Source organism: Neofelis nebulosa, chromosome 7, assembly GCF_028018385.1.
Source record: "Neofelis nebulosa isolate mNeoNeb1 chromosome 7, mNeoNeb1.pri, whole genome shotgun sequence".
NCBI lineage: Eukaryota > Metazoa > Chordata > Mammalia > Carnivora > Felidae > Neofelis > Neofelis nebulosa.
Window position 1 is genome coordinate 19120000 of NC_080788.1, and position 12442 is coordinate 19132441.

At 41.1% G+C, this 12442-nt stretch overlaps 1 protein-coding gene across 6 annotated transcripts in view; it reads right to left on the minus strand.

Annotated features, from left to right (window-relative positions):
- Positions 1 to 763: 763 nt before the first annotated feature.
- CERS3 (ceramide synthase 3) overlaps positions 764 to 12442 on the minus strand; it is a 125884-nt gene continuing 114205 nt past the window's right edge. For all 6 annotated transcript variants that reach the window (XM_058736758.1, XM_058736756.1, XM_058736754.1 and 3 more), the window contains one exon: positions 764 to 3081. In XM_058736758.1, coding sequence (XP_058592741.1) covers positions 2920 to 3081 — 162 coding nt within the window. In that variant the 3' untranslated portion in view covers positions 764 to 2919. The remainder of the gene's footprint in view (positions 3082 to 12442) is intronic.

Below are 12442 nucleotides of genomic sequence, written 5' to 3' on the forward strand. Positions count from 1 at the left end.
TGTGCCCATGTTAACAAGTTGCATTTTTCTAGGAACTTACACATTTTGTTCACACCTTCAAATTTAGTGATATAAAGTTGCTCGTAACATTCTCTTATCTGTTGAATGTCTACTTGCTCTACAGTCACAGTGAAAATGTCAAGAAAGTTCCTTTTGGATCAGTCCCCTTTCTTAGCACTTCAACATTGCCTTGCACCACAGGCCCCAGATGCCATGACCCAGGTTAGACCCCAGCCCACACTGGTCTGTCCGCACTGTGTACAGCCAAGAAGGTCACCCCCGTCAGGCCTATTTCCTCTTGTCTGGAGTCTGATACGCCAAAGGCAGCAGCCTTAATGTCCTAACTTGGTTCTACCCTTCTCCCTGTTCCCTCTGATTTCCGGCAGGGCATTTCTAGAGGCAAATCTTTTTTTTTCCACTTGGTGAGAGCGATAATGATCTCTCAGAAGCCAAGCAATGTGTGTGCTGAATCTACTCCTCCGGATTCTGCCTTTGCTTTATTGTAAGTCTTCACCATTATAACATTGGTGGCACAGTGGACTGTGTTTTTATAAAGTCATCTGGCATAGTGTGAGCCCTTGGTTCTGGTAGGAAGAGAGGTGACCTTTAAAATGACCACAAAAGCCATAGAGGATGTTACAAAAATGCGTATCTACCTTTCCAGAGGTAGTTCAGTGCTTCCGGTTGTATCAGAGAGAGCTGAAGTTGGCCTATCAAGTTTACCTTTCACATTTAAATAAGAAAAAAAAAAAGAACTGGAAGCTAGAGCAGCCAATAAACATGTTTTTACCTTAAGTGAGAAGATAATTTGGTACAGAGACAAGACCAAAATAAATCAAGGAAAAAAACAGTATGTTAACTGGAAACATAAAACATAGTGTCTCAATGGGATTTTTCTTCCACCAATAATAATAATATAATATAATATTAATAATAATTTAAGTTATGTCCTAAAGGGAGTGGAGGCATTCTAGATTTATAATATAACATTGTACATATGATGCCTATGTCATTGTACTCATAAAAGCAAATAACAGGCAGAGAAAACTTGACATAAGTTTTTCTGTTGTTCTAATGACTCCTCAGGAAGAGATCTTGATGGGGAAAGAATTAGCAAGGGTTTTGAGTTTTGTCTTTGTTTATCCTGAAGATTTTAAAAACATCTTTTTATTAAAGAATAAAAACCGGGGAACCCTTGCTGGGCCGTGCCTTTCCACTCAGCAGCAGCAGCCTGCATCAGGGGGGCCTGTGTGGATGTCTTGCCAGCCCTCACAGCCCTAACTCCCGCTTGGTTTTATAATAGGGGCCCCAAGCAAATGGGACAAAAGTGCAAAATGTGGCCCCCAAAATATGAGAGATTGGTGTGTGTGTGTGTGTAGGGGTATTTGTGTGTTCCGTTCAAGCTCTTCCTCTGCAAGGCTCAGCCTCTCCTCAGCCAGCTGAACCCTAAGTCTCAGGTCTGCCCTGCACTCTGGGCTCAGATGTGCCCCCTGAGTGGGCCGCCAGCAGGCTACTGACCCACCAGCCTGTATTGGTATCTGTATCTGTATTGGTATTTGTATCTGTATTCCCTGAGTGGTCTGCAGCCCCAAGAGCTGCCATTGACTCTAACACTTGTCCTTGGATATTTCTCAGGGGGTATTTTGCAGCCTTTTGTTTTGTTCTGTCTTACTGTTGAGCAGTCTGATTGGGTTGCATAGCAGAGATGAAAGAGTGTGGCATTCTCTTTCTGTTTCTAAGATTTCACTTGGGTCAACAGCTCGCACACATGTCATGCCCCAAAGGCTCAGGTTTTCCGGGAAATAATGGCTAGGTGAGCAGCCTGCCCTGGGTCTGACTCTCCGGGACAGGCCCCCAGAGGGATCCTACTGCTGTCTGGGCAGCTCTGCCAGCCTGAAGGAGGGGCTCAGGGCAGGGGCAGGGGCAGGAAAGCTTCCTTCTCAGGAAGCGAGTGAGAGGCCAGCAAAAGACAATAAGGAATTGGGGCCCAGGCTGCCTCCACTGGCCAGGGGACCTGGGGGTAGAGAATTTGGGGGAATTTGAGAATCATCCCTGGGTAGCTGTTACCAAATATAATGGAAACAACCTTCTGGATATTTGCACTTCTGGGTATCTCCAGACACATTTAAAATAAATTTTTTAAGATTGTGCCTTTTGTTCAGGCCCATTCAGTGCCAAGTGTAGCCAGGTTTCTGTCTCCCAGAGTTGGCATCATAGTGAAAACAGGGTCAGGTAACAGTCACATTGCAGTTGGCAGTTATATGCTTTCCTTCTGTTGTTATCTCATTTGATCCTTACTCCAACTCCATGAGGTAGGCCAGGCAAATATTACTATTCCCACTGGACACCAAGGCTTGGAAGGTTTAAAAAAACCACACACATCAGAAAGTGGCCAGTGAGCCCTGGAAGCCTGGTCACCTCCTTTGGTCCTTCTGCCACTGTTGCATTGCATCCTCTACATCACTTTGGGAGGCAATGAGCTGTTCTCTGTGGCTGAACACACCTGAAAAAGTGGGTTCCCCTAGAACCTCTCAAGTAATCCTGAGAGTGAGCAAGGTGGCAAGGTGCAAAGTCCTACTGGCATGACATGAGCGCATGGAAAACCACCAGTCTCACATATATGAATGAACACAACTGAACTGAAATGGGCCTCTGGAGAAATCCTTGAAATCTTTGACCAGTCTGAGTCCTAACTGCAGTAAAATCCATAGGGATGCTATATTTAACATTTTAACACAAATTAACAACATTTTGTTAAATACATCTCAGGGGGAGAGGAAGGTAGTGGTTGAAAAGAGGAAAGGGCAGAATCTGGGGTCCCTGTGGCTCCTGTAGGCCATAGCTGTGGAGGGGGAAGCAACTCTGGCTTCCAGCAGCCCTTAGAGGACACTGTGACCCGGTAGCTGCATGGACTTCAACCTAACGGCCATGTTGACCGTTGAGAATGAGATGCCTGTTGGCCCCGAGGCCATTCTTCAAACAGTCTCTCTCTTTGCCTTTGGTGGCTTCTTCCTCCTCCTCCTCCTCTTCCTCGTCCTCTTCATACCCATCCTCATCATCACTCCGCACATCATGGGTGTCCTAGAGAAAGAAAGGAATGGGATGTGAGTGACAACCTTCCAGAAAGAGGCTTGAGTGATTAAGAAAACCCAAATCCCAAACTCAGAAAGAAAATGCAAATTTCAAAAACCAAACATTCACCAAGGTAGAACATATCATGGGTCACACAATCTCAACAAACTTAAAGAATTGAAATTATGCAAAGTATACTTCAGATTATAATGGAATTAATCTAGAAATCAATACAAAAAATAGGAAAATCTCAAACAAGTTGGAAATTAAACAACACACACTTGACAATGGATCAAAGAGTAAGTCACAATGGATATTAAAAAACATTTTTATTAAAATGAAACTACAGCATATCAAAATTTGTCAAAGGTAGCTAAATAGTGCTTATAAGGAAATTTATAGCATTAAATGTTTATATTAAAAAGAAGACAAGTCTCAAATAATTTGAGCTTCCAGCTTAAGAAATTAGAAAAAAGAAGTGCAAAATAAGCCCAAAGCAAGCAAAAGGGAGGAAATAATAAAGAAATCAATGAAACCGAAAACAGAAAAAACAATAGAGAAAAAGCAGTAAACCAAAAGCTGGTTCTTTGAAAAGATCCATAAAATTGATAAATCACTAGCAAAGGAAAAGAGAGAGAGGGCACAACTTGTCAGAAAATAAAAAGAGGATTCAACTATGGATACTACAAATATTATAAAAATAACAGAATACAATGAGCAATATTATGCATATATATTTGACAACTTGGATGAAATGGACTAATTTCTCAAAAACTACAAACTACCAAAATTCACCCAATATGGCATAGGTAACTTAAAAAAGTCATATAACTATAGAATAAATTAAATTAGTTATAGATCTTCTGGAAACGAATATCATCAGGCCCAGAAGTTTTCACTGGCAAATTCTATGAAACATATAAAGAAGAAATAACACCAAAGTTCCACAATATCTTCCATTAAAAAGAAGAAGGAATACTTCCCAATTTATTTTGAGGCTAGAACTACCCACATACCAAGGCCAGAAAAAAGACAGCATAAGAAAAAACAAACAACTACAGACCAATATCTCTAATGAATATACACATAAAAAAACCTCAACACAATAGTCCAAATCAAAACCAGCAATGTATAAAAATAATAATACATCACAATGAAGTGGGGTTAGTCCCAGTAATGTAAGGCTGTTTCAATATTTAGAAATCAATGAATGTAATTCAACCTATTAATAATCTAAAGAAGGAAAAAATATATAATTATATCAGTTGATGAAGAAAAATCATATGACAAAATTCTACATCCACTCATGATCAAAAAAAATTCAGCAAAGAAGAAATAGAAGCTAACATCATACTTAATGATGAATGACCAAACGATCGCTTTCCTCCTAAGATTAGGAACAAAGCAAGAATATCTACTTTCACTACTCCTATACAACATTGTATTGGCAGTCCTAGTCAATGTAATAAGGTAAGAAAAAGAAACAGAAGTCAAACAGATTGGAAAGAAAGAAGTAAAAGCATCACTATTTGAAGATGACATGATTATCTATGTAGAAAATCCCAGAGACTCTACCGAAAGCTCCTAAAATTCATAAGTGAGTTTAGCACAAAGTTGCAGGACACAAGGTTAACACACACACACACACACACACACACACACACACACACACAGTCTTGATTTCTATATGTTTTTTAATGTTTATTTTATTGCTTGAGAGAGAGAGAGAGAGAGAGAGCATGAGCAGGGGAGAGGCAGAGAGGGAGGGAGACCCAGAATCCGAAGCAGGCTCCAGGCTCTATGCTGTCAGTACAGAGCCTGACGTGGGGCTCAAACTCACAACTGTGAGATCATGACCTGAGCCAAAGTCGGAAGCTTAACTGACTGAGCCACCAAGGTGCCCTGCATTTCTAAACAATAATGTAGTAGCCTGAAAAATGTCCTCAAAGATATTAAGTACTAATCCCTAAAAACCTGTGACTGTTACCCGATATGGTAAAGTTTTTGCAGATATGATTAAGTTAAGAATCTTGAGAAGACTCCTGGATAATCTAGGAATGCCCTAAGGCCATCCGAAGTGTATAAGAGAGGCAAAGGGAGATTCAACACAGAGAATAGGCAATGTTAAGATGGAGTTAGAGACTGGAGTAATGTGGTTGCAAGAAGGGAATACTGGCAGCCACCAGAAGTTGGAAAAGACAAAGAACAGATTCTCCTACAGCCTCTGGAGGGAACACAGCCCTGCCACACCTTGATTTCAGCTCAAAACTGATTATAGACTTCTGGCCTCCAGAACTGTGAAAGAATAAATTTGCTGTTTTAAGCCATCAAGTTTGCTGTTTTAAGCCATCAAGTTTTGTTACAGCAGCCACAGGAAACTAACATGACTAGCAATGTCTGACTAAAAAAAGAAATTTAAATATCTGTAACATTACAAAAGTTTCCAAAAAATAAAATGCTTAGGTATAAATCTAACAAAACACATATAGGATCTGTATATAAAATCTATAAAACTCTGACGAAAGAAATCAAAGATCTAAATAATTGGAGAGATATACTATGTTCATGGATTGGAAGATTAAACATAGTAAAAATGTTAATTACCCCCAAGTTGATCTACAGATTCCACACAATACCAATTAAAATCTCAGCAAGATTTCTTGTACATATAGACAAGCTGATTCTAAAATTTATATGGAAAAGCTAAAGAAATTCTGATAAAATTGGAGGACTCAAACTACCCAAATTTGAAACTTACTATAAAGTTATAGTAATCAAAGCTGGGTGGTATTAGCAAAGGGATAAGCACATAGATCAGTGGAACAGAATAGGAAATCTAAAAATAGGCACACATAAATATGGCCAATTGAGTTTTGACAAAGGTGCAAAAGGAATTCAATGGAGAAAGAATAGTGTTTCCAACAGTGTTGGAACAATTAGAAATCCATAGGCAAAAAACTAAACTTTAACCTAAGTGTCATATCTTACACAAAAGCCAACCTAAAATGGATCATAGATCTAAATGTAGAATATAAGACTATAAAACTTTAAAATTTTTTTTAAGTTTATTTATTTTTGAGACAGAGAGAGAGCATGAATGGGGGGAGGGTCAGAGAGAGAGGGAGCCACAGAATCGGAAGCAGGCTCCAGGCTCTGAGCCATCAGCCCAGAGCCCGAGGCGGGGCTCGAACTCACAGACCACGAGATCGTGACCTGAGCCGAAGTCGGACGCTCAACCGACTGAGCCACCCAGGCGCCCCAAGACTATAAAACTTTTAGAAGAAACACGTGATCTTAGGTTGGGTGAGGGGTTCCAAGATGTGGAACAACAACAACAACAACAACAAAAAACTCCATTGGAAAAAACCAATAATCTGGACTTCATCAAAATGAAGTCCACTATAAAAGACACTATTTAGAGAATAAAAAGACAAGGTGCAAACTAGGAAATAATATTTGCCAACCTCATAGCTGACTTGTATGCATAATAAAGCACTCTCAAAACTCAACAATAAGAAAAAAGCAAACCAACTGAAAAGTGGGCAAAATATGCAAAGAGAAGCATTTCCTTAAAGAGGATACAGGATGTCAAAAAGCATTTGAAAGGATGTTCAACATCATTAACTGTTAGCAAAATGCAAATTAAAACCAGGATGAGATACAACTATAAACCCATTAGAATACCTAAAATTAAAATTACTGACAATACCAAGTGCTGACAAAGACGCAGAGTGACTGGAAGGAACTCTTACACATTGCTGATGGAAATACAAAACGGTACAGGCACTTTGGAAAATAGTTTGACAGTTACTTATAAAGTTAAACATACGTTTACTATATATGGCAGCAATCCTATTTCCGAGTATCCACCCTGGAGAAATGAACATTATGTTCACATAAAAACAAATGTTTATAACATCTCTATTCATAACTGCGAAAATTGGAAGCAACCCAAATGTTCTTCAATCAGTAAATGGATAAATGGTGGTGCATCTGTACAATGCAATACTACTTACCAATGAAAAAGAACCAAGTGTTGACATTTATTTATTTATTTATTTTTTAAAATTTTTTCAACGTTTTTTATTTATTTTTGGGACGAGAGAGACAGAGCATGAACGGGGGAGGGGCAGAGAGAGAGGGAGACTCAGAATTGGAAACAGGCTCCAGGCTCCGAGCCATCAGCCCAGAGCCTGACGTGGGGCTCGAACTCACAGACCGCAAGATCGTGACCTGGCTGAAGTCGGACGCTTAACCGACTGCGCCACCCAGGCGCCCCAAGTGTTGACATTTACAAGAAATTGGGGGAATCTCAGAGGCATTATGCTAAGTGAAAATAAATTAGTTTTAAAAGGATACCTACCATATGACATACTAATGTTATTTACATTCTCTTCTTTTTAAAAAATGATACATTTTTCTTAAAGTTTATTTATTTTGAGAGAGAGAGAGCAAGGGAAGAGTGGGGGAGAGAGAGAGAGAGAGAGAGAGAGAGAGAGAGAGAGAGAGAGAGAGAATCCTAAGCAGGCTCCTCACTGACAGTGCGAGTGCACACTGACACTGACACCGGGCTCGAACTCACTAACAGCGAGATCACATTTACATGCTCTTCTTGAAAATACCACCTATCTGGATGGAGATGGGATGCCAGGGGCACCATTATGGTGATGGCTACACAAATCTATACCTGTGTATAGATTCATCAAACTTTATACAGATGGGAAAAAGTCAATTTTCCCGATGGTGTTTAAAAATTAATCATATTTCTTTTCAGATAGAAAATACTATGGTTTTCCCAATATGCATTTGCTAAGTAAAGTATTACTCATGTAGGCCTTTTGGTTGTCAAGATGCTCTTATTGTCGGGAATTAGGATGGGTTCTATTTTCTTTATGCAGGGACTCTTTCAAGGGCAGTTCTTAATGAAGGGGTATAGGCTCCCCCACCTCTCTCAGGTATTCTCAGAGAAATTCTGGGAGGAAGACTCTCAGAAGAATGACATTGCTACAGATCAGGCTTCATTCCAAAACAGAAAAGATGGTATGGATTATTAGAACAATACTGAGAACTCAGGCTCTGGGCAAGGCCAGTGTTGGCCATGACCCCGCACCCCTCTAAACCAGTTCACAAACATCTCTATTAAACTTAGACTAGAAAAGAAAACAAACAAACAAACAAACATGGGAGCATCTGGGTGGCTCGGTTGGTTGAGCATCCGACTTCAGCTCAGGTCGTGATCTCCTGGCTCATGAGTTCAAACCCTTCATCAGGCTCTCTGCTGTCAGCACAGAGCCTACTTCAGATCCTCTATCCCCCTATTTCTCTGCCTCTTCCATGCCCCCCTCCCCGCCAAAGTGAATAGAAATTTAAAAAAAGAAAAAGAACATGGAAGATGAAGGCTGGTTCCTGACACCCCATTTTTTGAGATGCCATCTATAGCCATATGAGTCACTTTCTCCTTTTGTGACCTCCAGACTAAACCTGACCACCTCTGGGTATATGTAACCGAATACCTCCTCTGTGTACAATCTTCCTGCAAACACGGCTTTTGAAAAAACCCAATGTACCCATATTCTGCTGCCTTAATCACAGAAATGTCACGTCATGGGCTCTTCTCAGTATGATTGGTTCTTTTCCGCAACAACACAGAAAGGGTCTTAAAGTAAAAAGGCTCACTGTAAACATGGAGGCATAAACTTGGTGTCTCATCTGTTATGCAATGGAGAAAGGCAATCTTTTATGATATGCTGGGAGCAGGGATCAGAAGTGCTGTTCCCCTCTGCAGATGGGGTCCTTCAGGGAAGGATCATGCGTGGCTGATGATTGCTTTCATGGACCACGCCCCTTGAGTCTCCTTCTTCAAAAGATTTTTGTAGGGAACAAGGGGAAATTTGAGTCAGAATAAAGAAATAAATTTCTCTCCAGAAAAGCAGACTAGCATCTACTGTCCCATTTCTCCAGGACTTAAGGAGCTGCTTCAGCTGAGATATGAACTGGTCCTAGAAGATGCTTCCCATTGCCCCAAGCCACATCTCCAGCCCTCTTACCTCTAGGAAGGGGTCCTGGACCAGTGGAGCCTTCTGGAAATCAATGGCGTCTAATGGTCACAAAGGTTGGGGAGCATCACTGATTTTCAGTAAGCAGTGGCTAGAGATACCATATATCCTACAATGTGCCTGACATCCTAGCATCCTGCCAGACCTCTGTGTAAGTGAAACTGTGTTTCTGTGTTTAATCATCCAAGCCTAGAACCTAATTCCATTTTACATTCAAGCATAGTAATTCTTGTGTGGTTTTAATATACTCTCAATTCTCCAGGAACATAACTATGTACACAATTCAAAGGAAGGCTATACTTTGTTTTGTTCAGGGCTTCATAATTTCAGAAAACCATGTCACAGATGACACAACACTACCGGGGGGAAGTTGAGTCCCAGCACAACATGCCTTTATCAGTCTGTGTTTACAGCTGCCCCATTCATGGTGAGTCTCCACATGAGCAAGCACGGCATCTGTTGACCCCAGGATCCTCTTGAGTGTAGTTTTGCACGTAGGTTACACATGAAATGAATGTTTTATCAGAAATGCCTCTTATTATATCTTTTTCTATTACAGTTGTAGCATTATATTAATTTTGAAATTATGATTATAGGTGAGTTATATTACCTGGGATTTTTTTTTTAATTTTGAGAGAGAGAGAGAGATTGAGAATCTTAACCAGGCTCCACGCTCAGCATGGGGTCCAATGCGGGGCTCAATCCTATGACACTGGGACCATGACCTGAGCTGAAATCAAGAGTTGGACGCTCAACCGACTCAGCCACCCAGGCGCCCCCTTAACCTGGGAATTTAATTTCAGGCTAGCGAATGAGATATAGGTCCAGTAGGATTGAGAACCATGGCCCTAGATGATGCATCAAGCTCAGAAAGGATTTTTGGATAGTGAGAGTTTGTTAGATGGATGTACAAGTGGTTGCATGTTATGCAAGCTTACAAAATATAAATCGGAAATGATGGGTATTAAAGTATTGCTAAAAGCTCATGTTATATTCAATTTTATCTTGTATATGCCGTCTATAATAAAACCGTAACAGCAGTGGAAACCTCAAACGGATTTTTTTCCTCTTCTCTAAAAGTCCGCTGTGCTCCACCTATTCATCCCTCCCTCTTCCCCAACCCCTCGTGACCACTGACCTGTCTACTGCCTCACAGATTTGTCTTTTCCAGAATGTCATATAGTTGGAATCATAGAGTATGTAGTCTTTTAAGATTGACCTCTTTCACTTAGTTATGTGCATTAAGGTTCCTCCATGTCTTTTCATGGCTCAATTGCTCATTTCTTTTTATTGCTAAGGAATATTCCACCGTCGGAGGTACCACAGTTTATGTACACATCCACCTACTGGAGGACGTCTTGGTTGCTTCCGAGTTTTGTCAATTGTGGATAAGGCTGCTATAGACACTCATGCTCTAAATGTCTATGTGCTGAGCACTGGACCAAGCAGCTAGTGTGAACAATAACATTCCCTCCTCACAGTAACCCTAGGACATAGGAGCCAGTCTCTTTACTTTACAAGAGAGGAAACTGAGGCTCAGAGGGATTAAGTAACTTAGAAGGCCACACAGCTAAGAAAGGCAGATCGGATGAAAACCCTACTCTAAGCTTAGAAACTGTGAACCGCAGTGCTCTACAGACCCCTGCTGGAGTCTTCTGCACACACACTTGAGACAGGGCACCCAGGAGGCAGACACTCAGTTCTGTTTGAGGTCAGTTCTCTGCATAAGAAAGCTCCCTCTCCTTTCCTACTGAACAGAGCACCAGTGGTCTCCTTATACCTCCTCACCCTGTTCTGACTCTGCCCTTGGTACCAGCAGGACTGACTTCGAAGCATAAAATTGGAAATAATGAAAATCACCCCTAATTAATTATTTTTACTCTGTGAGACAAACACTGACATGTTTTATTCTGTTCTGTTTCATTGCAAAAACGGTGGTTGAGACCTAGGAAACTGGATTACTGATCTGCACAGTTTGAAAAACTGATCCACAGTTTGAAAAAAGCTGACTTCGGGTATGCCAGAAAAAAGAGGTTTTTCTAAATAGCCCAAATCAGAGAATATTAAAATACAAACCATAATGCATGTTCTGCAAAGCACCTTTTCACAACTACAAATCTTTCCCAGCAATTACAACACTTAACAGAAATCAAAAACAAATCAAGCTTGCTCTAGTGGAACAAGGAATTAAATACTTGCTAAAGGTCAAGCCACAGTGTTTTCTGGAACACTACCTGTCTGCTTTGACAGAGTGCCAAGACTCTGCTTACACAGCAGCATTGAGTCTGTCTCTTGGAATCAGCCCATTTCTTTTCCTGCATTGCCTTTCCCTACACTTTTCTCTGCACACTTTTAGTTGTCACTGGGCTAGTAGAACTTGTCTCATGCAAATGTTGGCCTGAAACCCTCCCACAAATTATTAAAGGCCCAAGAAAATGCATGCATAAAGAGGACCCAGAACCTTTTGAAGAGTGAACTGGACCTTGGATCAGCAGCCAAAGGGTCACAGCTACTTGGTTCAGTTCTCCCACTTGCCCAAGCGTATGGGCTCACATGTTCACCGTGATCTGCCCACCTGAGCTGCCCCTCAGTGAAGGTCTCAGCAGCTGCCATTACAGAGAGCACATCACTATCTGATCACTTTAGATAGCATTCTTTTGAATTAGCAAAGATATCTATATGCAGCTGAACTTTTTCCAGAAATGACCTGGGCCCTCTAGAACACATTATTAACAATATTATTCATTCCACGATTAAAGTGGATGAGTATAATTTTTGCAAAGTCTTTTAAGAATCCCCTTCTCACCTGGCAACAACCTTTGGTTGCACAAAACGGTGGTGGAAAGAATGAGGGACAAGTTACGTATGTAGCGGAGACCGTGTTACTAGCCCTAAAGGGGGCTCTGGAGCCCCCACATCACCAAAAGGCATCAATATTGGCAAATGTCATCTGCCTGGCACTCCAAGAGCGCAGAGAAGATGTGTGTTCAGAGGATGGGCTGAAATCACAGCCACTGTGAAAGGAGACTGGAAGCATCCCATACACTAGAAGAAATAGAAACCTCTGAAATTGGGGGACGCCTGGGTGGCTCAGTCAGTTAAGCGTCGAACTTCGGCTCAGGTCATGATCTCATGGTTTGTGGGTTTGAGCCCTGTGTCGGGCTCTGTGCTAGCAGCTCAGAGCCTGGAGCCTGCTTTGGATTCTGTGTCTCCCTCTCTCTCTGTTCCTCCCTCCACCCCCAAAGATGAATAAACATAAGAAAGAAAGAAAGAAAGAAAGAAAGAAAGAAAGAAAGAAAGAAAGAAAGCTCTGA